This window comes from Pogona vitticeps, chromosome 1, assembly GCF_051106095.1.
Source record: "Pogona vitticeps strain Pit_001003342236 chromosome 1, PviZW2.1, whole genome shotgun sequence".
Classification (NCBI taxonomy): Eukaryota; Metazoa; Chordata; class Lepidosauria; order Squamata; family Agamidae; genus Pogona; species Pogona vitticeps.
This window is the reverse complement of record NC_135783.1, coordinates 95,867,582-95,894,002: the sequence shown is the minus strand read 5'-3', so window position 1 is coordinate 95,894,002 and position 26,421 is coordinate 95,867,582. Positions and strand designations below refer to the sequence as shown.

The window sequence follows — 26,421 nt, the reverse complement described above, 5'->3', positions numbered from 1 at the left end:
TATGGCAAGTCCTTAAAGAAATGGGAGTCCCTGACCACCTTATCTATCTCCTGAGAAATCTATACGTGGGACAGGAAGCAACAGTTAGAACTTGATATGGAAAAACTGATTGGTTCAAAATTGGGAAAGGAGTACGACAAGGCTGTATATTGTCCCCCGGCTTATTTAACTTATATGCAGAATACATCATGCGAAAGGCTGGACTAGAGGAATCCCAAACTGGTATTAAGATTGCCGGAAGAAATATCAACAACTTCAGATATGCAGATGATACCACTCTGATGGCAGAAAGTGAGGGGGAATTAAATAACTTCTTAATGAGGGTGAAAGAGGAGAGCGCAAACAATGGTCTGAAGCTCAACATCAAAAAAGCTAAGATCATGGCCACTGATTCCATCACCTCCTGGCAAATAGAAGGGGAAGATATGGAGGCAGTGACAGATTTTACTTTCTTGGACTCCATGATCACTGCAAATGGTGACCGCAGCCACGAAATTAAAAGACACCTGCTTCTTGGGAGGAAAGCAATGATAAACCTAGATAGCATCTTAAAAAGCATAGACATCACTTTGCCGACAAAGGTCCGCATGGTCAAAGCTATGATTTTTCCAGTAGCGATGTATGGAAGTGAGAGCTGGACCATAAAGAAGGCTGACTGCTGAATAATTGATGCTTTTGAATTGTGGTGCTGGAGGAGACTCTTGAGAGTCCCCTGGACTGCAAGGAGAACAAACCTATCCATTCTGAAGGAAATCAACCCTGAGTGTGCACTGGAAGGACAGATCCTGAAGCTGAGGCTTCAATACTTTGGTCATCTCATGAGAAGAGAAGATGCCCTGGAAAAGCCTGTGATGTTAGGAAAGTGTGAAGGCAAGAGGAGAAGGGGATGACAGAGGACAAGGTGGTTGGACAGTGTCAACGAAGCTACCAACATGAATTTGACCCATCTCTGGGAGGCACTGGAAGACAGGAGGGCCTGGCGTGATCTGGTCCATGGGGTCACAAAGAGTCGGACACAACTTAATGACTAAACGACAACAATCTTCAGTTCAGCAGAGGATATTTTGTATTTTTATTATATCTGTTTATTTGTTGCTTATTAATATGTTTGATTGGGGTTTTTTTGTCACTGTTGTCTGTAATTTGGTATCCTGGCTGTTTGTACACTGTTCAGAGAGTGCCTATTCACAGTGGGGCAGCATAAAAATGTAATAAATATAATGGGTGGATGAATGAATGAAGAGTAATGAAGTCAACAGCTAGTGACTTTAAATTTAATCTAGTTTAATTTAATCTAAGGTTTCTTATCCCCCCACCTCAGGTTCCAAGGCTCCCTTCAATCTAGGAAAACCACTGAAAATCTCTAATGTTCAAAACGCGCCGCCAGTCCTGCTCCTGAGACTGGGCCTGGCAGTAATGATTTTTTGGATATTAAAGGCTGTCCCCCAAAGCTTCAAAAGTCTTCTCCAAATCAAAAGGGATCCCTAGGGCAACTCAGAATTTAAGGAGAGATAGGAAACTTTAAATAAAATAAAATAAAGTAATAATGTTGCGAGCTGATGCCATGATTGCCATTTCACTCATGCAAGTTCTGCTAGATTGCTGCCAGTGGCCCCAATCCCTGCAGAGATGATCTGATGGTGATTGTTCAGTATTAAAGGTTTCTCACGCCCACATCCCAAGACTCCTGAAGGATTCCCTAGAGCAAAAAGGAATCTCAGAACCCAAAATGGGGCAGATAGGGAACTTTCCATGAGTTGAAATTAAATGTTTCTGAAATTTGGAAGTGGTGAAAATGTCCCTAAATTACATGTAGATTAGATAAATTAAGATAAAAGGGAATGAAAATTGGATGCATTTAAAACCATTTTAAAGCCAAAATTACTAGTCTTGGAGGCATCCGGGAGCAGAGTCTTCCTCCTTCCCACATACATTTTTCCCCCTCAAAAAATATTTCTGTAGTGCTGGAGGGCACTGGGGTCTGTTCAAATGACCTGGGGGACGGTATGTGACATGGATAACATTCTTGTTCTTTTGCAGATAAAGTTGTGCAATAAGTAAAATGAAAGGTGATCTCACCCTGAAGTGTTGCACACTGTGTCCATCAATACAATGTCCAGAGCCCTCACGGCAAGTTCATCAGGTGCCGTCATCCCTTTATGAAGGTGCCACAACAACACAAGTGCGAGTTCAGTCTCCGGCTGATTCTGTAACACCCAACGGATGGCATCTCCCATGGAAAGACGCATCAGTCCGTATGTACTTGCAAATTTTTTGGCAACTGCAAAATATTTTTGTAAGGAAAATCGAGAAGGATTGAATCTTATCAGTGGGCTATACTGATTATATTCTATATAGATTAGGATAAAAATAGTAGGCTGCTGATAGTGCTGCAGCATAAGGCTTCCTAACAGTAATTCACTTTATCTTTAGGTACTTTCACACTACCTGAAGTAATATGTGATTAACACAGAATCATAGAAAAGTGAAGTTGGAAGGGGCCTACAAGGCCATCAAGTCCAACCCCTGCTCAACACAGGAATACAATCAAAGCCTATCTGCCAGGTGATTATCTAAGTTTTTCTTGAAGGCCTCCACTGTTGGAGCACTCACCAGCTCACAAGGTAACTGGTTCCACTGTCATACTGCTCTAACAGTTAGGAAGTTTTTCCTGATATTCAACCGAAATCTGGCTTCTGTTAACTTGAGCCCATTCTTGTGTGTCCTGCACTCTGGGATGATTGAGAACAGATCTTGCTCCTCCTCTGTATGACAGCCTTTCATGTATTTGAAAAGTGCTATCATATCACCCCTCAGCCTTCTTTTCTCAAGGCTAAACATGCCCAATTCTTTCAGCCTTTCCTCATAAAGCTTGGTTTCCAAGCGCCCTGATCATCCTTGTCACCTTCTTCTGAACTTGTTCCAATTTGTTAGCATCCTTCTTGAAGTGCAATGTCCAGAACTGGACACAATACTCAACGTGAGGCCTAACCAATGCTGAATAGAAGGGGACTAGCACCTCGCAGGATTTGGAAACTATACTTCTATTAAGGTAGCCTAAAACAGCATTTGCTTTTTTTTGTAGCCACATCACACTGTTGGCTCATATTTAGCTTGGGATCTACGACAATTCCAAGATCCTTTTCGCTCGTAGTTTTGCTGAGCCAGGTATCCACCCATCTTGTAACTGTGCAATTGGTTTCTTTTTCCGAGGTGCAGTACTTTGTATTTAGCCCTGTTGAATTTCATTCTATTGCTTTCAGCCCAGTCAAGGTCATCCTGTCAAGGTCATTTTGAATTTTGTTTCTGTCTTCTAGGGTATTAACTATTCTACCCAATTTGCTATCATCTGAAAATCTGACAAGCATTCCCTGCACTCCCTCATCTATTAATAAAAGTATTGAGGAGCACTGGGCCCAGGACTGAGCCTTGGGGTACCCCACTAATTACCTCCTTCCAGTTAGAGAAGGATCCATTAATCATCACCCCCTGAATATGATTCTGTAGCCAATTGTGTATCCACCCGACACTTGATCTATCCAGCCCACACCTGGTTAGTTTGCTAATCAGGATATCATGGGGCATGTTTGTCAAAAGTTTTGCTGAAGTCAAGATAAACTGCGTCTACAGCATTCCCTTTGTCTATCAGGGAGGTGACCTGATTAAAAAATGAGATGAAATTAGTTTGGCAGGATTTGTTCTTGACAAACCCGTGTTGGCTTCTACTTATACAGTGGTGCCTTGACTTACGAATGCCCTGACCTATGAACATTTTGAGTTACGAACAGCTCCGGATGCGAAATATTGCTCTGAGTTACGAATGGAGCTTTGACTTACAAACGGAAAAAAAAAAACAAAACGCCTGCCCTTTTTTTGACCTAAGTTCATCTTAGGTTAAAAGAAAAAAAACTTCTCTCCCTAGTGGTAGAGTATGGATTAACCGGTTTTGCATTAGTTCCTATGGGAACTAATGCTTTGATTTACGAACCGTACCTTGACGTAAGGACAAAAAACAGCTGGAATGGATTAATTGGTTTTCAGTGCATTCCTATGAGAAATGGTGCTTTGACTTACGAACGTTTTGACTTACGGCCACTGTTCCAATACGGATTAAGTTTGTAAGTCAAGGCACCACTGTACTGCATTGTTTTCTAGGTGCTGGCACAATGACCACTTTATGATCTGTTCCAGAATTTTGCCTGGGATTGATGTCAGGCTAACTGGCCTGTAATTAATTCCCAGGTTCCTCTTTTTTTGCCCTTTTTGAAGATAGGGACAACATTGACCCTCCTCCAATCCTCTGGCACCTCCCCCCGTTTCCCATGATTTCAAGAAAATAATGGATAGCGGTTCTGAGAGTTTTTCAGCCAGTTCCTTCAGTACTCTCGGAAAAATATATTCTCAATGTACTCCACAGAAGTAATGAGTTACAGTGAAAACACCTTAGATTATCTGGCCTCCTTTCCCTTGCTGGCATTGTGCTTATCTGCCATTTGGTTCCAGAGGCAGAACAAATGCATATCTTCTATTTCTGATACACACACTCAAAAGACACAGAATCTTACCTGTTGTCTTTCCAGATTTTGGAGGTCCCACAATTGCAATCTTCACTGGCACAGTGGGTTTAGGCTTAGGTTGGCGGAGATATTTGATGGGATTTTTCATAAATGTTTCTCTATTTTCTTTGCTTGTAAAGAAATAAATACAGTTTCGATGGAGAACAGTATAACTCGGAGTATCTTGGTGTTGATATGGCTTGATAGCATCTCCTTCACTTAGCTGCAATAAATACAGAGTTCCTGATGTCCTGAACTACTATTGCAACCATTTTCCTACACTAAACCCATATCTACATAGCAAATAATCTGCTGTAAATATTATGCAAAGGTTCTCCATGTTTTAATTAAAACACTTCTCATAACACAAATTATTCTCGAGCAAATATAGCAAGGCAGAATATAACGTCCACTATTATGAAATTATTTAATGTCACTTCATTTCCCCTGGTGCATAGACCAAGGAAGATTGCAAATGACTAATGGTGGTACCACTAACATTGGGCAAGTTATAACATTACAAACAATGAAATATAAACATGAAAAGCAGTTTAGAAACATTTTGATCACACATATACATAGAAAACAGTAAAAATGTACAGAATCCTGCAGCAAAACTTGTTAGTCTTATTCACTGGCTAAAAGTCTGTCTAAAACGAAAGATCTTTGCCTGCTGACAGAAGGACCAGCACAGAGGGAGCGATCCAGACTTCCCAAAGAAGGGCACTTCACAACCTGGAAGAAGCCACTGAAACTGCCTAGTCTTGCTCTTTTGAGAGTCCAAGGATCAAAAAAGGGAGTCCCTGAAATTCTTTGAGGCAGAGGATGCTAATATTGAGAAATACAAGTTGTATAGGGCCTTTAAAGTCATAATCAGCATTTTGAATTGGATTCAGAAACAGAGTGGCAGCAAGTGAAGATGTTGTAACCGTGGAATAATATCTTCCCTGTAACAGGCACCCATCAGCAGTCTGGCTACAGCTGACGTTTCTGAATATTCTTCAATGGCAACCCTGTGCTGAGTATGTTGCAATAATCCAGGAAGAACACAACTATGGTGGATACTACATTATTTCGTGATAGGTTTGTTTTAGAGCAGTTTCATAATTTATGTTTCTTTCTTTGTTGTAGACTGCCCAGAACACCGATTTTCTAAAATATTATGTTACAATAAATATGATTGTAATAAACCGTAAAAAGTGTAGATGCTGTGGGTTAGCTGTAAACAGATGCGAGCTTATTTTTTCCTATGTTTTAATACCCCTCAGTTGCTCTCCTCCCTAGGAATCAACCCACTGGTCCATGAGTAGGATAGGTCGGTGAGAGGCTCCCCTGATAAGAAAAGCCTGGTGGGTAGTGAGAGTACCCTGCTGATGGGCCACTCGGGACCTTCCCAGGAAGCTCTGTGTGGCTGAGGGGGCATTCTCTTTTGCTTCCCAGCTGATACATGTCGAGAGAAGCACAATATGGAGGTTAAAAGATACTTCTTTTCCTTATGGTTTCTCCTCTTCAAGGCCCAGAATTCTGCCAGGGTATTCTAGGTGAATTCTAGGATAGAAATCCTTACAATCTGAAAATACCATCCTCATGATCACTGCGTTTGTTACCAACTTCTGGTAAGGAGGGAGCAGGGAAGTAGAGGAATGCTCTACCTCTCTACCCCTCCAAATTTTATCCATGTACTAACTTTGTCTTAGTAATAATCATTTATCAAATACAAATAACATTCACCATATAGGATTAATTTCAAATAATGAGCAATTTCTAGAAGCCATAGCACACTGCTGTTGTGTATAATAATCAATACAAGAATTCATATTATTGATGTTAAGAAATACTTTTAGACAAGGAATTAGACACTTACCCTAACAGGGTCCCACTGACCAAAATTACTTGGGTGTTTGTAGGAAAGGCCTATCATTTTGCGTGCAAGGGGAAATCTTAATGGATAACATTTCTCAAAAATGCTTTCACGGTTCTCTACCAAGTCCTTCAGCTTTTTATACAACTGGTAGCAAACAATGTGAGGTTTCCTCTTGGAGCTAATAATTATTTGAGGTATCAGTAGTTTTTCAAGTTCCTCCTAAAAACAAGAGAACAGGACAGACATCAATAAGATGCTCAAGAGCTGCTATACTCTGGAATGCTGATCACTTACTTTGAGAGTTCCTGCTATTTGGTGTGAATCAGATGTCCACAATGGTTTAGGTCTCCCCAACACACAAAAATTAGGATCACATGATCAAGATCATTGTTTTCATGGTGTGGAATCTGGCCCAGCCTCTCAAAATGAAAGAATGTCTTTGCAAATACAGTAAGGTATATATACCGCCTAGAGTGGTTGAAATAACCAGATAGGCGGGGTATAAATAGAATAAATTTTTAAAAAATACACAGACCAACATGAATTTGATCCAACTCTGGGAGGCAGTGGAAGACAGGAGGGCCTGGCGTGCTCTGGTCTATGGGGGTCATGAAGAGTCGGACACGACTTAATGACTGAACAACAACATACAGCATATACAAACAGAGAGAAGATTTTAGCAGTCCATTCACATCTATAGCAGCCCAGGGTGTAGGTCTGAAGAACTACTTGCCTGACATGCAGCAAACAATAAAGCTGTTGTATGGATCTCTCTCAACAGAATTTCTGCTGGAAAGTGTGATGAAGAACTGACAGAGGACTGGCTACTCAAGCCCGATATTATAACTAATTTCAAGTATGATCATTTCAAAAGAACTGCATTAAAACATTTGTCTTACACTGTTCTTAAAAACTGATTTTATAATTTTTATTGTGGTAGCCGGATTTATTAAACTTTATTGGTAGCTCCTGCAATGATCGAAAAAATTGAGGGCAACTTTGCAGAACAAGGCTAGAAGGAAGACAGATATTCTTTGACATCCACACAGGCAACAGATTTATTGGGGGCTTTTGCAGAAAGCTGAAGTCAGGTAAGTGCAAGTCAAAGAGTTGGACAACTGTAACAGCTATACAGACAACACATTTTGCCCTGTTTCTCTGGACGGCATTGCCAGCTTCTTATACTTGAGCTTTCATCTGTAATTCTCTGTAACACAACGTATTGTGTAGAGAGGGGAGTACACTGAAATTCCGGTGGTGGCAACATAGAAGGTATTCCAGAGAGAACCATAATCCAAGCAGAAGGACAAAGTCGAGGAGTAGCTATACCAGAGTAAGACAGGGGCTTCATGTACCCGGGGAGCCCTATGACAAGAGCAGAAAGCAATCATCCACAGCTACTAGCTTTGAAGACTGTATAGAGGAAATGTGTCACTGCATACAGTTACTATGGAATAATGTCACATTATTCCTTGCCAAATGGACCTTTTTGCCCAACCCACTGTACCCTTTTGTTGTGAAGTAATATGTTCTGATTAACTTTTAGACTACGCTTGTTTGTGGAAAAACATAACTTTTATGCTGGTAAAAATTCACTTTTCCGAATACCTCACAACTGCCAGAAGAAAAATGATGTCATTAGTAGGTTTAAGCCCTACACCCTTAAGATTCATAAGGAAGGCTTCCTATTACTCTCATAGATTTTATATTACTGTTCCCAGAAAAGGGAGACTTGTATAGTCATATGTAGAGTGGCTATTCAAAACTTTTGAGCCACATGGGAAGCTGAAATGTAGTAAATCAATCTTAATTTATACTTTTAGATAAAGTAGATTCCTAAACATGAATTATAAATCTCTCTGAAACCCATGAAACTTAAATACCTTCATGATCAGTATATTAATGTGAACAATAAAGATGTTTCTGCTTGGATATAATCTAATAATCATGGCACTGTTTGCCCCTTTAAATGCACAATAAATTATGAGGTAGTGCCCCAAACCCTATTAGTGTAAATTTATATTGCAGGAACTGGATGACATAATCATTCTGGCCAATAAAATGTTATTCAAATTAATTGAAATCTTTCTATTTTGCCCCTCTTTCAGGTTTTGAGGCTCCCTTGTGCCCTGGAGAAGCCTTTGGGAGCCTCGAGATGGGAGGGGGAAGCCTTTGACAGTAAAAAAAATTGCTGCTGCTGGGATTGGGACCACCACTGACAATCTGGCAGCAAATTTTGACTATCCCTTCGCCCCCATCCCAAGGCTCCCAAGGGTTTTCCCCAAGGCAAAAGGAGCATCTGATGCTGAAAGGGGAGAGAAGATGAGCAACATTTATTTAAATTAAATATCGACATCACTGAATTAAAAAATCCTCCAGCTTCTTCCAGCAGAAATTTACACACAAGGACTTTGTTCAGTTTTTTTGATAAGAGGTCTAGTATTGTTTATCGTTCCTTGGCATTATCATGTTTACAGGTAGTTTAAGTGCAGAAGAACTTTACTCTTACCCATCATAACCTGGAAGTCTGTTTTTCTGGATATGTCAAAATGGATACAATACTGAAGATATTAAAAGAAACAAGTTACAGTGGAAAAAGCCCACTTTTTTTTTTACAAAACTAAGGGCCAGAACATACTTTGAAAGAAATGTGTTTTTCCTGCTGTTTTGTCACCAGCAACAGACTCTGCTTTGTGAAGCATTACTGTAGAGCATTATGCAAATAGTTATTGATTGCATTCCAGAGATGATCAATTATAGTATTTTGTTATTTGAGGAAGTACTCCTAGAAATGGATTTCAATGCTTATTTAGCCTGAAGTTACAGAAACCTTTTTTTTAAAAAAAAATCTCCTTTAGGCTTGAGTTAAGGCAAAAGAAGTAAACAACATTGAAAATACCTGTACATTTTGTATGCTAGCAATATCTGTCTCATATTTCTCTGAAATTTCAGTTTTCATGCGGTCAATAGCATCACTCTCCTGTTCCTCTTCCTCATCTTCAGCATCATCATCTTCCCTGGGAAACTCTTCTTCTAGAAGAGCTTCAATATCTTCATCTTCATCATCCTCTTCATCTAGATCTTCAAATCTAGACGTATCAGACTACAAAATAAAATATTTAACTAAAGCATAGTTCCCGAAAAGATCAGTAATGTGTACCAGTTTTTGATTCAGTGGCTGAAATCCTGTGGCTGAGCATAGAAAGTCAGATAATAGGATTTCAGCCAATATTTTCATATTGATGATTTGCAGAAATCCTGCAGTGGGAAACACACACAGAACCAACAACCAAACTTAATTCTCGTTGGATGAAATTGAGATGCAGATGTGCAATGGGGCTGGTGCAAATGCAAGTTCCGTACTTCCTCTCCACAGAAGCCTTTCCAATGTTCTGAAAAGGCTACACAGAGAGTTAGGGGAACCTGCTTCCTGGGGCAGTTTATGATGGGAGCTGTGAGGAAAGAGGAGACACCTAATAAGATGCAGAAGCTGCTCACAGACAGTACTGTACCTCAGTTTCATTTACATTATCGTTTCTCCTTCCTCACCCCTCCACATCACAGTCCATTCGATCCAGCAGATTCCCTGTCTGGCATTTCCAGGGGGCTGAAAAGGCCGCCTTGGGAAGGAAGGGAATCTGCTGAAGGCTCTCCGTTTCCAGTCTCTCAAGTCTGGAGCTAATCCATTCATTGGTTTTAAGGGAAAGAATTAATTATCTCTTATTTTGAAGAAAAATGTGTACAAAAAACCAGACTTCTATGCTTATTTATTATTTTAGCTGCTTACTGTACTTTTGAAAATGTACTGTAAATTATGGTCCACAACAATTCCTTCCACATTTTGAATTTAAAGAGTCCCACCTCTCTGCTGAGTGTTCTATCACTTTCTTTTGTTGGTTGGTGGCAGTGTTTGCTGTTGATCTGTTTGGTTGATTGCTAATATATGTGCAGTACAGAAAGTAGCGCACACAAGTCTGTAATTTGAGGCAACTGTACATACAGAAGCATTTTTTATTCTTTCTCCTACAACTGATTTAAAGTTATTCATACTTAAAGTGCCTGTTAATGAGAAATGGGTGGACTCTAGGGAACTCTTGTCATTCTTCTCCTCTGTGGGTCTTTGTGGGTTTCTTCTACTGTACAAGAAAAGGAGAATTTTACCAGAAATTCAAAACCGCAATGGGTTTTACCTTCCTTTTTAGTTGTTCAGCAATAAGTTCTGCTCTTCTTCTGGCAATTAGGTCACCCTGTCAGTAAAAGATCTGAAGTTAATTTATTTTTGAAAACAGATACTTTAGTGATTCCAAATTACTGTATATATATTTTGTATATAAGTATATATTGGCATACATAGGTTTTGAGTAGTAGCTGCAAGTTAGATGTATGCCAGAGGAGTCTGTTGAAACAGGTTGTGGGGTGGAATGTATGTGATTGGAACTGTGTGTTGATTAGCTGGTACACTGTTGTAGAGATGTTGTTTTTATCTCTCTGTCTCTCTCCGAGAGATTAGAATTTGTTAGGGGAAAAAATAAGAGTTTTGAGGTAGTTTGTTAAGAGCTATGCAGAAGGGTGCATTCTTGTTGAAACCTGTATAAAAGTGCATTGTATTCTTGTTGGAAGTGTATAAAAGCAAATATCCATCTATATTTATATCTATTCATATATATAGCTATAGGGCTAGAGATACAATGAGCTCCCAGTGTTTAAATTCTATTGCAAGATACCACCCATACCTTGGGGCATATAGTCTATGTAGTATGTAATAATAAAGGCTATGTATATGTGTTTCATCAGAAGTGTTCTTATTCTTTTTAAACGACAGGGCAGAGTTAGGCCTCAGTTGTGGCAGTACTGAAACTGCAGTGGAAAAGGATCACCAGCTCTTTGCCAGGGCAGTAAAACCTGCACATTGAGACTGTGTGTACCTTCCAGTGAGCAATCCCCAAATGTCGTTTGCTGCAGTACAAGATAGGGAGCTGAGTGAAAGCATGTGTGATGACATGAAGATCTCTTCCAACACTTCAGGAAGTACACTTGTTATAAGGTGCTAACTGTCTTATCCAGTTTGACCCTTAGTTCGCATGGCATGAATATCCTCAGCCATGCCTGTTTCTCTGATCTGGGCTCCATAAGTGAAAGTAGTTTTTGACAGTCATCTGCTGTAGATTTTATCTTTCTATCACTTAGTGCTCTCCTATAATTTTCTGAACAAACATATAATTTTCTTAAATAATGTTTTAAAAAACTCTATACCAGCAACTGGACTTGGATCAAAATTTCTAACATTTTTAGATCATAATCCTACCAGCAGGGTCATTATCTCTCCCTGTCCCCCACCCCAATTATACATGCCTAGCTTTAAAAAAAAATATTACTCTGATCTTCTCCTTTAGTTCTTTCATCAGCTTTTTCTTTTCCATTTTCTTAGCTTGTTTCTCACGCCATTTTTGCACCCGCATGGGGAGAATCCGGTCAACAACATCATCTTCATCAACTTCAAGAAAGACTGCAGCATCAGGACAAAGCAAATGTTCTCCTAAATATTGAGCCTCATCCCCAGTTCGGGGGAAACCATCCAGGACAAACCCTGTCGATCTAAATGAGAACAGCATATAGAAAAATGAAATACTGTATTAAAAATGTACTGGAAAGTTCCTTTTTAATAGTAATTAGTTATAATTGCAGCACTGGGTCCAATATTAGTTACTATTATAATTTTAGAAGTAACTTTAAAATAAATTTAAAAGTAACTTCTGATTCTCAAAAGTAACTCATTATTTTTGAGCAGCTTTTAGAAACCCATCTCAGTGCTGCAAGGTATCAGTTAGTAGTGCAAGATACACTCACTCACTTCACTTTTGCCTGAACACCAACAACAGAGGACAAGACAGCAGCACGAGGTACAGTCTGAGCTAGCATTTGAGCCATGTGATATTCCACTATCATGTGATATTATCCACTATTTCACGATACTATACTCCTCCAAAATAAAAAGCAACTATCAAAATTTAAAGTTACACTGCAAAAGGAGTGTTATCCCTGATTAAGTTAAAAAAGAAAATATTTTTAAAAGAGATCCGTCCTACACCCTTGAAAGTACTGTAACTGAAGGCTTATCTACAGGACCTCAAATGAACTGGGCTGGTTCAGGCTAAGCTGCTTAGGTTCAGGTAAAGGTCTGCTGTGTCATTTGGTGCAGTCCTTGCATCCATTATTTTTCTATATTAGTATTTCAATACAAACATGAGGCAAAGGATATTTTTCATTCAATGCTGGTACTGAAGACAAAAGCTAACAACAATTTACTCTATTTTCTATTGGTCTGGATTATGGCTTATGTCCCACTAAACGTTATGCCTAAGAGACTTCCCTGTGATAGAGCAGCACAAATGTATTTCTTGTGAGCACTATTACATTTTTTTAGAGCAAGGCTTTGATGGAAACCATAGTTTCACATCTCAGCTCAGACAAAGGCTTAAGATCAAAAGCAGGGATACATAACTCACAATCTTTTTTCAAAAGAATTAGTTATTGTTGCAGGATCTGAAAAAACGGAAACCCAAAGCTCCTAATAGGTCCACCAACACTGACAGATTACCAGATGATCGGTAGTAAGGGTTTGACCCTGAATTGTGGAACAGACAAAAGCATTTTCAGACAGGGGGCTCATTGTAACAGCCATTAAAAAGCACTGCATATTATTCTCTCTTTTTCTCCATAATGGACTTTCAGTGGTAGAAAAAAGATGGAAGAAGTAGTTGGAAAAATAGTGGAGGCTTATAAGTGAAGGGTGATGTTTTGTGAAGCCCCTAAAATTCAGTGAATAAGGCAGTGCAATGGTGTGAGAAAAGCATCTACTGAAGCTCTGAAGGACATCAGATGTAACTTATTTATACGTGGGGGGCATTTTAATATATAGCATATAAGTTATAGTCAATATCTGAGTCTACCCCTTGAGCCACCATTTTGCCTTTGGCTCTAAACATCACTGAGGGCCAGACTATATATTATAGATAATCTGTGATCAGAACCAAAATTTCTTATATGCTGGTGTTTAATTCCCACAGCAGGAGCTTTTCAGATCTCCTGTAGCCTGAAAATTAGCTCACTTTGTTCTGTAATTGATCTTCAAAGATAATAAACAGAGGCTTGATTTACAAATATAATTACTCAATCACAAAAAATGCTTCACATTTTATCTCTTGAACACTAACAGGTTTTCATCTTCTAATAGCAGTTGATTTAGGGAAAGGAGAATAATTGGGCAAGGAGCTTTGGTAACCTGTATTTCATTATGAAGCTTATTGGTTATTTCTTTATGAAAACAGCTCATGAAGACTAAGATGGAGAGATATGTTCCTTATGGCATAAATCAAGATGGATTCAGGAACTGGCTGAACAGTCATACATATCTATAAAAAATTCAGTTCCAATGAGTCCTAACACCTTTACACAGAATAACAAGAAATAGATACCTACCGAAACGGTTCCTTCATCCACCATTCAGGAACAATATTGTCAAGTACCTCAGGGGGTATGGGTTCATTTTCTATTATGTTTGCCTTGATTGCTTCTTCCTCATCTGTTAGCTGCATTTCTTTCTGTTAAAATGAGTCAAACTACATGTAAAAATCTGAGATTCTCCTGTTTTTTTAAAATGAAGAATGACAACATAGTTTAGAACTTTAATTAAAAGGATCTCACATATTTCATTCTCTTAATTTTTTCCTTGACAAAGTCCTTAATTTTGCTCATATACTGCTGCTTTCAGTAAGGTCAGAAGAGCTGAATGTATTGATTTTATTTTGTCCTCAAACACATTATACCTAGACTACATATTATATGGAACACACACAGTACATGTTCACTTTTGAACATTTCATTCCACCCCCACACAGAAGGACCACACTACTGATACAAAGAAGAGGAACAAGAGATGAACACCACTCTTTTTTTTCTGATATGCTATCTTTCTACATCATGGGAGGCTGCTTTTTGTGTGTGTGTGTGGTAGTATCTTCACACACAAAGATCTTAACTTAGGGTCTAAAGTGATACAGACCAGGGCTTGAGTCAGACAATCATGATCAATATCTGAATTTTAATACAATAAGTAGACCAATTTAGACAACATAACTTTCCCATAATCTCCTCCTTCTACAGCCCCTTTTCGTGCCCCAGAATCTGCTCTGGAGGGTCTCCCAATCTTCCAGGGTAGATCTGAAGATGAGTTGGAAACTGGAGGATGAATGCTGGTAGACAGAAACCAGCTGGTTATGTCAACCAGCCCTTAATTTCTTGATCTCCCCTATGGAAACTATGAAGTTGGTATTACCTCTTGGGTTCGCTTACTATCATCTTCACTCTCAAATTCCGTTTCAGTTGTACTGCCATGAACAGTAGGAGCAGATTCTGCCATTTCCTGAATTGAAGATTCTTCCTCGTCTTCATCCTCATCTTCTGGTCCTACTCTATTTCCTGTTTTGATCATGATCAGTTCCTGTAGACGTTCTTCAAACTGAATGTGGAAAATACCTAGTTTGTCTGCTAACCAGCGGGCACAGACTGTTTTACCTGCTCCATGAGAGCCTAAAAGACATATCCGTATGGGGGGAGCCTGAAAAAAGAAAAATATCAGTGTAATTGTTTGGATTTTAAAACTCCAGGGCTTTGCTGAATAAGGTCACAACATGTTTCTTTGCTGTATAAGAGGATGAAATATTTCCGAGGAGGCAATCATATATACCACTCAAATGCATATTATTAGTTGACAGCACACACCTTTGTCTTGCTTAAAAGAATTTGATCACCTACAAAGTTGATAAAAATACAAAACAGATTTCCATTCACATCTCACTTTCAACTTAAAAAAATGCTTTTCCTTTATTTAACACAATCCCACACTTTTTCTTTAGTAATAATGAGAGCTAATAAATAAATTAATTTAACCAAAGTATTATTAGTATATAAGAGGAATGATTTCTTATTTGAAGCCTAGTGACATTCTTACCACATCTCTCATCATCAATGACCACTAGCCATGCTGGCCATGGATAGGGCTGACAGGAATTTAACAATATCTGAAGGGCTACAGATTGCTCACCCCAGTTTCAAACACACACTGTTGGGCCTATCTATGGTCTGAAACTGGAATACAGCCAAATGAGTCACCTAATCTGTGAGCTGGGGCTACAGAGCACTCTTTGGACACAAAAAGAATATTCATCCTGACTGGCAGGCAGTATGAAGCTTCTGATTGGCTTTGTATAATTAAAATACTAGAAGCCTGGGAATTTGTTCTTACTAGGTTGACAGGGCTTTCCAATGCCTTCCAACAATTGCACTTCACAATCTAGTTCTCGTAGTCCTTGCCTGGCTGAAGACTAAGCCTTACTCTAGCTTCAACACTTATCAACTCAATGTGTCCTTTCACATTTGGATTTTGGTAAGGCGACTGATACCCCAGGTCTGATCACACCCAATGATGTCCATCCTGTGGATAGGGGTAGTACTGCCTGGGACAGCAAAGTGAATCAGTTATTTCCACAAAGTTCTGGAGTAATGCTGGGAGATACCAGGCATTCTGGGACTTTGGGAAATTGAAAGTCAAGTAGCTTCTAGAAGTCACTGTCCAGAGATGTTCATAGGCAGCAGAAAGAATGGGAAGGCTCAAAAAAGCATAAGCATGAGTGGCTGCCATCCAGGAAGCCTGGGCCACCACCGCTGCCAGAAAATCTGGGTGCGGAGTGATCTTGACATGCATTTTAAGGAATTCTCTAAAATGGAAATATAAAGGCACAGCTTTCAATTAACTCTTCAGCAATGAATTATGTGTCGCTAGACAGTTATTCCAGACATTTTGAATGGAAACCGGTTCTGTAAATCACAAATTAGCCAAGATATATCTTGTGTTGGACAATTTTAGTATCTGAGATTTTCAAAATCCTTTGCTGTTTCATAGGGAAAACAGAATGATGTTCTTTGTATCAGAGATGTTATTAAATATGAACAATACATAGTTATATCAAATAATAGTAGAACCACATTTAAAATTAATATTATAACCCAGATGTATGATTAAAAAAAACATCTATTACATACTTTTAATGGTTCATTGTGAGACAGGTACTCTTCTGGGGTTTCCAAAAATTTATCTCTGTATTCTGGGGTTGCAAAGTAATAGAATTTTTCTCGATACTTAGCAGTGTTTTCAGTAAGTCCCGGGCAAAGGATGAAGTTTTCCTTCAGAACCACTGGACAAAAGTGCTTGGTGTCTCCCAAGTGTCTCTTCTTCTGAGCAATTTTTTCTTCATCCTTCAAATAGCAAAGTATTTCCGATCATGTATTGACCATTGTTGTAATAAATACCTCTTAATAATGTAATCCAACCCACTGGTCTTGACTTGGGAACCAAGTGAACAGGAAATTGCTGCCTATCCACTACAGCAGTAGTCCCCAACCTTGGGCCTCCAGATGTCCTCAGACTACAACTCCCAGAAGCCTTCAGCACCACCTCTGCTGACCAGGATTTCTGGGAGTTGAAGTCCAAGAACATCTGGAGGCCCAAGGTTGGGAACCACTGCACTACAGCACTCAAGGAGGCCTTCCTCATTTAGAATGTGATAAGTGCTGGAGTGGGTGCAGGAGTTCATAGCATATGAACCATGAGCAAAGTAACCACATCTCTATCTTTTCCATGTGTGTTGAGTGTCACCTGAGGGCCAAATTAGACAAGACATTCAATTCTCCTTTAGAAGCTAAAACCCCTTCCACAACATGATTTCCCTAGAGATACAAACCTTGGCATTCAGAATTCTAAATCAAGCCAATATTTACCTTTCAATGACTAATAAGAAAACAAAACTGAATGGAATATAAGAGTTGGGCTAAGTGAAATCATGTGCTATGATAATAGACAACTCTGAACACTTATAACAATGGGCTAAATGTGCTAGACTGTCTTGTGTTTGGTTCTGAGTAATATTCACCTACTTGAGGTTCCAAGATTCCCTAAAAACAATTGTTTACATTCTTGGAAGGGGAGATCAGCACCTAGAACACTGTTTCTATTCGAAGACAGCTCCCACTGGGCCGAAACAATTCAGACTACCATGTTGGTAAAAAGTACCATAGGCATTCCCTCTTAAATTCAGAGGAACATAAACAATGTTTTCCATAGCATAGGAACCATCAAATGATTTAGGGGCTAAAATTCTGCACTTGGTGAATATTTTGGGGAAAAGACACACCTTCAATTTCCCATGGAAATGGAAATATGAATCCATTGTCAAGTCATCGATCAGCTCGACACTTCAGACAGGCTGTTCTTCAGATGAGCAGAAGTAGACTTTTTGCCTTACTCAGGACATCAACCTTCTACAGAGCCATAACCAGGCTGGGCAACTGGAGCTTTGCCAGGCTCCAAAATCCAAGGGGTTAAAAAACAGGTAGAGCTGGGCAGGATAATTCAGTGAGATAGTTATCTGGCTGCAGAGGCAGAGGTTGGGGCTTCAGTTCCCCACTATGCATCCCAGAAGAGCCAGACTTATGTGGCCTTGGGCAAGCTGGACAGTCCCAGGATGCCCCCAAGCAGAAGGAGACGGTAAACCACTTCTCTACCCAGAAAACCCTGAAAAGGGTCGCCATAACTCAGAATTGACTTGACAACATATGATGATGTCAATTATTAAAAAGCAGGTGCTCGAAGGAAAAAGGTTCGCCTATTGGTATTTCTTGATGGAAGGGCATGAACCTACCCACTCTGAGCACACCTGCTGCTTCTAGTCTCTAATTCCTTGGCAGAAGGAAACACAATACAGGTGATTTTAGTGTGGAACCAATCTGGACAATGTTGCAGGCTCACACACAGGTATTTCTCTGTCCTCTACACGCATACGCCAATCTCATGTGAGTTTCGTGAATAGAGTAGGGAAGCCCTAGTTTCCAAAAAAGTAGTTAATAGTTCTGGCCTTCTAGTTCTAAAGATAGTTCCTTATCTTGTGTGAAGTGATACACGGCTGGACAGAACCTACAAAGCTTACTATTCCCTCGGCACAAAACTAGAAATGTACAACACATAATGTAGTAAGAAGGTAACGTATCTTGCTCTCTGTGCTCAAAAATGTGTTTAAAATCACATCTATGGACTATCTACATTAAATCTAGGCCACTGCTTACTTCTTCTTCTTCTTCATCCTCCTCCTCATCTTCGTCTTCGTCTTCCTCCTCCTCCTCCTCTGCCAACGCCTCTGCTTCAGCCTGCAAATCTTCTTGTTCTTCTTCCTCATCTTCAGGACCAAATTCCCAGCCATGATACTTCAAAGGTTCTGTCAAGAGATTTCCCATTTATAGCTTATATAAGTCTTTTGCTCTCTAAAGATGAATGTGTACACAAGACCTCAGGTAAATTCCAACAAGGCTTTTCCTGGAAACTAGTGCAAACGACTGACTGAATATAATCTGGTGTACTGTCAAATATCTGCAGAACTGCTAAAATCAGTGAGAGATACGTGCGCATGACTGTCTATTGGATTTCAGGTGTTGTTACTACCCAGTCCTTAGCCTTAAATAAGAATTATCCACATCTACTCATACTCAGAGAACAATATGATGACATGCCAAGAAGGAGGGTCACAGCCTAGGTTTCGCCATTTTGTGTGGTGTAAGGAGTGCTGAGATTCTGAGTTATCATCATTATCTGTAGCAATTGTACACACCAAGAGTGGACACCTTCCTAGGGTTGCACTACCACTCCAGACCCAGTGAGGGCAATCCCCATGGCAGCAATATTCAATGGCCAATGGCATAAAAACCTTGAAAGGGATGCTTCTGCTTTACAGAAATGTGTCAGACCAACATATGTCTTATTCAAAAACTTGCTAGTGTTTTAAAAAGCTTCTGGGGTGTCAACAGGATTCAAGTAAGATGTGTTCAGCATGCACACCTTGTTTTAAAGCAGAAACCTCTTAGTTTTAAGGGTAGTCTGTTTTTTACTACTGTGTAGCTGAATTTTTAAAATTAAAAGAATAGTTTACAGCACTTACGACTCAAGGAGGCACAAAAAAGCACAAGAAGACTGCATGCGATCTGTACATGCCACACACTGCTTACTTTGCTCAACCTGAATACACTTGGTTCCTGACTGCTGTGCTAGCAGGCCTGGACCATCCATAATTCCCAGATGAATTCTGAATAGCTCTTCTCCTTATAGATCGGAGGTCTCTGTGCACATCCACACTTTAATACAATGATGTACAATGCAATTTATGACATCTATTGCCGAAGGAATTAGAAAGAAAAGCTACTAGATGATGACTTTAAACATTCTGGAAGGGCAGCTGTATCCATTTTTATCACCCATGACAGTTAAAGGAAACTGCCATATTCAGAGGCAGTATATACTTTAATGTCCAACACTGCAGACGAAACAGAGAGGAAAGTCACCATTTTCGACTTCAGATTCCCCTCTGCCCAGATGTGTGTCAACCAGTTCTTCCTAATGAATTCCCTCTATGATTTCCCTCCTGCACAGATGTGGTGCCCCTAACTCTCATTTTTCTCGATTACTCCCAGTGTTATATAAATTGCCCAGCCTGATCTCTTAAAACTTTCCCTCTGAAGGCCGCTTGGTTGTCCTAGCTCTGCCTCCAGATGGGACAACGATGGTGCAAAATTTTAAATAGGCAGCTGTGTACCATTGTCCTGATAGTCAGCTCGTCTCCACTACTCACCTATCCTCCTGAACTGGCTTATTGGGATTGGCTCAAAACCAGAATCTTAATAAAGAAACAAATTTGTTTTTGGTTTCTTAAAAGAAATTGTGCTGTTGCATGCATGCACCCACAGTGTCTCTCAAGATTTTGTTTTGTTTTGCTTGTTTCATAAGGGCAGGTGTTAGGGCATGACTGACGCTGTGTAAGGAGATGAAACTGTTCATAACCCACTATTTTTACAATCCTGGGCAGGAAACAATTACATAATGCTCTTTGCACCTGCCTTGAAGGAACAAATAATACTAATAATAGTATTCTATTAAAACTGTTCATATTTTTAGAGACTAGCATCATTGCTCTTCTAGATTGTTTTTTTTTCTTTTTAAAAATACTTTCTTTTTTCAGTCTCCCAATTTAGAACAAATCTTTTTTTAAAAAGTGGAGAAAATTACATACGTTCCATAGCTAGAATGCTCTGGTTCAGGAGCATCTGTGCGGTTTGCCCTTCGATCTCTAACTCGGCAATCTGAACTAACGGTGATTCTGCAAGTGTTGCCTCCATTTTTTGCCAGCGTTGTGTGAACTGAAGCACTTTGTTTTTAAAGGGTTCCATTTCAGCCACATCTGGGAAACCATCTTCAGGATACTCAGGAAACGTTATTCCTAAACAAATCAAACTGCATTTACACATTAAAATATACATATATACAAGATCCCACTCATTGAGGCATAAATTCCAGTGCCCATGTAGCCAAAATGTTGCCCAGTGGAGACCAAGGTTTCCAAAAGTAGCGGGAGAGTTGCCAGTTGTTCTAGCAACTCTCTTGGACTCGTGAACTAAGCAGGGAGCAATGCATATTAAGCAGCAGAGCAAGCAGGTGGGGGCAATGCTAGCCAACTTTCCATCACATGCAGTAGCAGCTTGTAAAGAAGGCCCAGCTGGCACTGAGGGGGTCACACAGAGCAGAAAGAAACTAGCCATGCTCATAGCACTGTAATCATCCAGTTATCATCCCAAATGAGTTCCAATGAGGATGAATATGCATGAGTAGTTGTATTGTAGAGTCCAAGTCCCTCATGCCTGCAACATCAGAGCAAGCTTTCCAGGACACAGTCTTGTCAAGGCAGGGGTCTGTCCTTCAGAAATACCACCCCAGGGGAAAAATACTGGAGAAGCAGAGGTAGAGGCATACATGTAGGAGCCCTGCAAGCCAATAGAGACCCCTCCTTTGTCTTCCTGGGCTGTGGAGGAGTCTGTTTGGGGAGGTCTGGCCAAGGTGGCAGTGGGGAGTGTTGTTTTACCCACCAACTAGAGTGGTTAGAGTGACAGAGGGTTCTCTCCTGTAGGGGACATTGTCAGTCTACAGCCCTCATGCCTGGAACCTGGATCTGTAGAAAAACTTTCTTTCCTTAAGTTCAACCTACCATTGCTGGGCTTCCCTGAAGTCCCTTTGAAGTAAGAGAGAATGGTACACTCTGCTCCCAGTACTAGGTATGGAATACTTCAGTCTGCTGCCCCCTCCTCTGGTTATTTCATTCTTCAAGAACTGAGAGGGGCTAATTTATTATTATTTATTTATTATTTATTTGATTTATATCCCGCCCATCTAGTCTGGTTGATGTTCCACAGGGTCCCTTGATGTTCCACAGGGTCCCTTCCCTCTGCAGTTCTGTGATTATTATTATTATTGTGCTCACTCACTCTACTGTGCTGTGCCCATGCGGTTGGCACAGTTCCCCTCCACTACAAACTATGTGCTGTCCCAATCTGCCTGTCCGTCTTGCCCAGGGTATTTACCCACTCCCCAGAGTGACTTATCCTCTGCTTCCCCAATGCTGCTGACACTTCCTGATGGCATTCCTACTGTTCAGGGTTCAGTTAGTATGCCCATTATAGCCATTTCCTGTTCTGTGGGCACTGATGGATGTTGGTGTGCACTCTCTTTGTTTGGCACAATCATGGGGAAGGTATCAGAGGACACAGGGAAATCCTTTTAAAAAATGTTTTGCCTGATTGTGTTTTTTAAAGGGGAAAAAGAATGACTATATAGAATTCAAATTGACTGTAACGGAGTTCCGTATATCCAGTAATTCTAAAATTTTATAATTCTGAATTTTGAATCTAAACGGCTGTAATTCTGAATTCCAAATCCAAATTTTTGTGCTAGTATGCATCCCTAATACAAATAAAGTATAATTGGATGACTAAATATAATGTAAAGAAAGATGGGGGAAGAAAATTAATTTGACCTCTGACCTAGTTCAGATGCAATGCTTTTCAGTATTTCAAGATGTGACTCCTCTTTTAATTCACTTTCATGGCGTTCTATTGACTCTGTGAAAAGACACAAGGAATGATCAGTCCTCCTGCATGATTTCTAGCAAAAGTGGTAAACCTACAACCTATCAATTGTTTTGGACTACATCTCCCATAATCCCACAGTACTATGTGAAGCTGATGAAAGGTGTAAGCGAAAAGATCTGGAACAGAAAAGATTACCTTGCTCTATTACATATGAAAAGCTAACAAGTATTTAAGATACAAAAAGAGATTCATATAGACATAAAATACTCTAAGTATAGGGCCAAGGAAAGGATTAATAGGCAAAGAAAGAAAGAAAGAAAGAAAGAAAGAAAGAAAGAAAGAAAGAAAGAAAGAAAGAAAGCATGTTTAAAGTGTCAATTTAGATAGAAAAACAGGAATGCAGTGACAGTGATATGCCGCCGAGAAAGGGATTTTTTAACGCTGAGATATGTTGTGGTGCAAAGCACAGGGTGGTGATAAGGATAGGAGAGACCTGAAACCAGTCCTATCCACAGACATACTAAAAATTTATTTACTGTATTACACTATCAAAAAACAGAGGTTATCTGGGAACATCACAGAAAGTTAAAAGAGAAAAAAATGTAATGTTATAAATTATGGTTTTAAAAACAAACAATTTAAATAGAAATAAAATACTTCATGCACTCTTTGTTCTGCAGTCCTGGCAGCCACTTCAATAAAAAATGGCCTCTGTGATGGGAATGATAATTACTAACCCAGTTATCATCTGAAATGAATTCCAATGAGGATGAATATGAAGAAAATTAAACTGTAGGAAAACAGACAGCACGTACCTAGCTTCATCTCGTGAAGAAAATTCCAGACAGAGAGAAACCTAAGGATTCTAGATGTCTAGAGGCCAGATTTTCCCTTGCCACCCCACATCATCTTAGCAACCTCCTCCCTGCTGATGTAAGCATTGTAACGTTGCTGCCATCAGTAGGAGTCCTATTATGAACTACTGTTGATTTTCCTTGTCTCATTGGTCCAGTAGACAATACAGTAGGAACATAAGTAGAAGTGGAACTCCCTTAAGAGGAAAAAAATTTCAGTTTATTCTAACATGAGCTTGCTTCCCTGGGAGACAATATTGCTTCATTTCCATGTCTGACGTCTGGAGCACAACAGAAAGATTTCTGTGCTTTCAAGGGTAATATTCAAAGAAGAGGAAATACACGTATGCCTTATGGTGTGAAATGATCCACAGGTTTGATGCTAGAGATGATCTGGCAGGTACTGTGATCTTTAGGTACTTGGGTGCCATAGAATAACCTGTGGAACATACGCATTCGGTACAAGGGGCAGCAAATAGAGAGACAACCTGACCTCACTTGCCAGGGAGGTTCAAGGTCTGAGAAGATCCATGAAGGCTGTCCTTCAAGCTATCATCTCTTCTTTCTCTACACCCTTCTTCTAAGAGATTGTGGACTGGTGCTCCTGACTATACTCTTGACTGGACGTCACCCAAAGCTAAACTCTGATGGATAAAATAGTTCTAGAGCAGTTGGGTTGCTCTAAGTTCATGGACTAAAACACCCAGAATCCTTCACCACTAGCTGTGCTCACTAGGATTTCTGGGAGTTGCAATCCAAGAACATCCGGAGAGTCAAGGTTGGGAACCACTGTTTTATCACTTAAACAGTGTGCAAACCTAATGTTTGAAGAAAAGAATAAGAAACTCTTCATCAGCAATACATTTTGCAAACAAATCAATAAAAATGACAATTTTATTTAAGTGAAATAGATTACCTGACTTTGATTCTTCGTGTTCTTTGGACTCTTCAGATGACTGTGCTTCAAGCTGTCCCTCAGACAGTTCTAATTCTGTGATTGGATACAGAAATCAACAGCTATAGAGTGATATGCACTATATATGTGCAATATCCCCCTTCCTACCATCTGTATTAAAAGTAAAAAAAAAGTGACCTCAAGGTAGGAAACATGTGATTTGCAGGTTCTCCGCCTCCCACCTTGATCTCTCAGCCCCTCTGATACTGTTGACCATGTTATTGTACTGGATAGACTATTTGGGTTAGGAATCGATGGCCTTGCATTAAGCTAGCTCTGGTCTTTCCAGGATGGTCAATTTCAGAGACTGCAGCTAAGGCAGGCTGTTTCAACCCCAGTTGTGGGGACCTGCAATCATCTCCCCAATGCTGTTTACTATCTATATAGGGCCACTGGGAGAGGTCATCAGGAGATTTAGAGCTTTGTTTCATCAATATACGGATGACACACCGCATTATCTCTTCTTTTAATCCAACAGCAATGGATCCTGCCCAGTGCCTAGAAAGCTGCTTGGCTGCAGTTCTGTACTGGACAAGGAAGACCAGACTGAATTGCAATCCAGAAAAGATGGAGATCATGTTGCTGGGGGATCCATCTACTTTTCTGAGTACTTTTCTGGGTATCTGTCATGAACTTGGTGGATTTAACTCCCTTATCAAGGATCAGAGGTGCAGTCTGAGCATGATTCTAGATGAAGCATTGATCATGGAAAAACCGGTCTCACTGTGGTATGTTCTGTCTTTTTCCAACTTCAGTGAATTGCCCAGCTGTGTCCCTACCTGGATGACAGGCCCCTAGCAACATTGGTCTATACACCAGGAATCTCAGAAACTGACTAATGCACTCTATGTGGGGCTTCCCTTGAAGCTGGTATGGAAGCTTCAGGAGATCCAGAACATAGTCAGATTGGTTGTTGGGGTGAGGAAGTTCAATCATATTACCCCAACTCTGGTTCACCTGCACTGGTTACCAGTCCACTTCCACGTCATGGAACATAAAGCCCTAAATGGTTTTGGACCTTGTTACTTGTCTGAATGTCTTCTGCCTAATTTGGCTGCCCGTCTGACTTGATCGTCACAGACCTTGTGTATGCAGGTATTGACACCTTGAGAAGCCCAGAAAATATCAACTAGAAACCGGGCTTTCTCAGCAGTGGTACAGTGGACCCTCGACTTACAGACTTTTCGAGTTACAGACTTCTCTGGCCGCAAAATTTAGGTTCGACTTGCAGCCTGAGAATCGACCTACAGACCAGAAAAAAACCAAAATGGAACAAAAATGGAACAAAAACGGCCGGTTACGGGATTAATCGGTTTTCAATGCATTGTAGGTCAATGGAGATTCGACCTACAGACTTTTCAACCTGCAGCCACTGTTCCAATATGGATTAATTCCGCAAGTAGAGGGTCTGCTGTACTCCATTTGCGGAATTCTTTCCCACAGGAATTACCACAGGCACCTTCCAATTGTGTCTTTAAAAAACTCCTGAAAACAGAGTTTAGGAAAGCTTTGGTTTTCCCCAATTAATTGGGACAGTGGAGGAAGGAGGAGAGGAATGATGACTGTGTGTTCTGATACTGTTATTTGCTGCCACATTGGTTTGTGTATTTTTGCGATAAGTTTAGTGTTTTAGAGCAATTCCATAATTTATGTTGTATACCACCCAGAGTAGCAATTTGCTAGATGTGTGATAAACAAACAAACATCATCTACTGCAATACGTAAGATTTTTGTTTTACTATTTGAGCTTCCTTGATTCAAACTTCTCATATTTCACATTTCAATTGTAGGTGCAAAGCAGCATCAGGCATTCTTTTTACATCTGTGCACATTAGCAACTAGATATCCTTTTGGCTTTAATTCAGATGCTTTATTAACAATTGTTCATGCTTTACTGGGAGTTTCCTTTTCCAGCATCATCTCGTTTCATTTTGGATTCATCAGACTGTTTTCAAGGTATAAACTATTCAGCAGAAGTTCACTGGCACCTTTTGTGCAGTATTAAAAAGAATCTGCTTGCGTGTTACTAGTATTGACTATGAAATATCTTTCACCAGAGCCACCTTTCCTTAATGCTTCTGGCTAGTAGCTGCCCTTCACTCATTTCTCCACCTCCATCACCGCTGGAACCAACCATTCTCTTCTGCTGATGGGACTACTAATTCCTGAAGATGA

General features: G+C 40.0%; 1 protein-coding gene across 5 annotated transcripts in view; it reads right to left on the bottom strand.

Annotated features, from left to right (window-relative positions):
* AK9 (adenylate kinase 9) overlaps positions 1-26,421 on the bottom strand; it is an 87,182-nt gene that overhangs the window by 17,839 nt on the left and 42,922 nt on the right. For 3 of the 5 annotated variants that reach the window (XM_072997956.2, XM_078385148.1, XM_072997965.2), the window contains 13 exons: positions 24,208-24,282; positions 22,390-22,467; positions 20,589-20,795; positions 18,598-18,746; positions 16,522-16,734; positions 14,756-15,037; positions 13,900-14,021; positions 11,796-12,015; positions 10,611-10,667; positions 9,320-9,523; positions 6,421-6,639; positions 4,566-4,779; positions 2,080-2,281 (listed from right to left, as the gene is read on the bottom strand). In XM_072997956.2, the coding sequence (XP_072854057.2) occupies positions 2,080-2,281; positions 4,566-4,779; positions 6,421-6,639; positions 9,320-9,523; positions 10,611-10,667; positions 11,796-12,015; positions 13,900-14,021; positions 14,756-15,037; positions 16,522-16,734; positions 18,598-18,746; positions 20,589-20,795; positions 22,390-22,467; positions 24,208-24,282 (2,242 nt within the window). Of the gene's footprint in view, positions 1-2,079; positions 2,282-4,565; positions 4,780-6,420; positions 6,640-9,319; positions 9,524-10,610; positions 10,668-11,795; positions 12,016-12,926; positions 13,046-13,899; positions 14,022-14,755; positions 15,038-16,521; positions 16,735-18,597; positions 18,747-20,588; positions 20,796-22,389; positions 22,468-24,207; positions 24,283-26,421 lie in introns of those variants that run through there. The other 2 variants (XM_078385147.1, XR_013541554.1) reach the window with 2 other exon arrangements.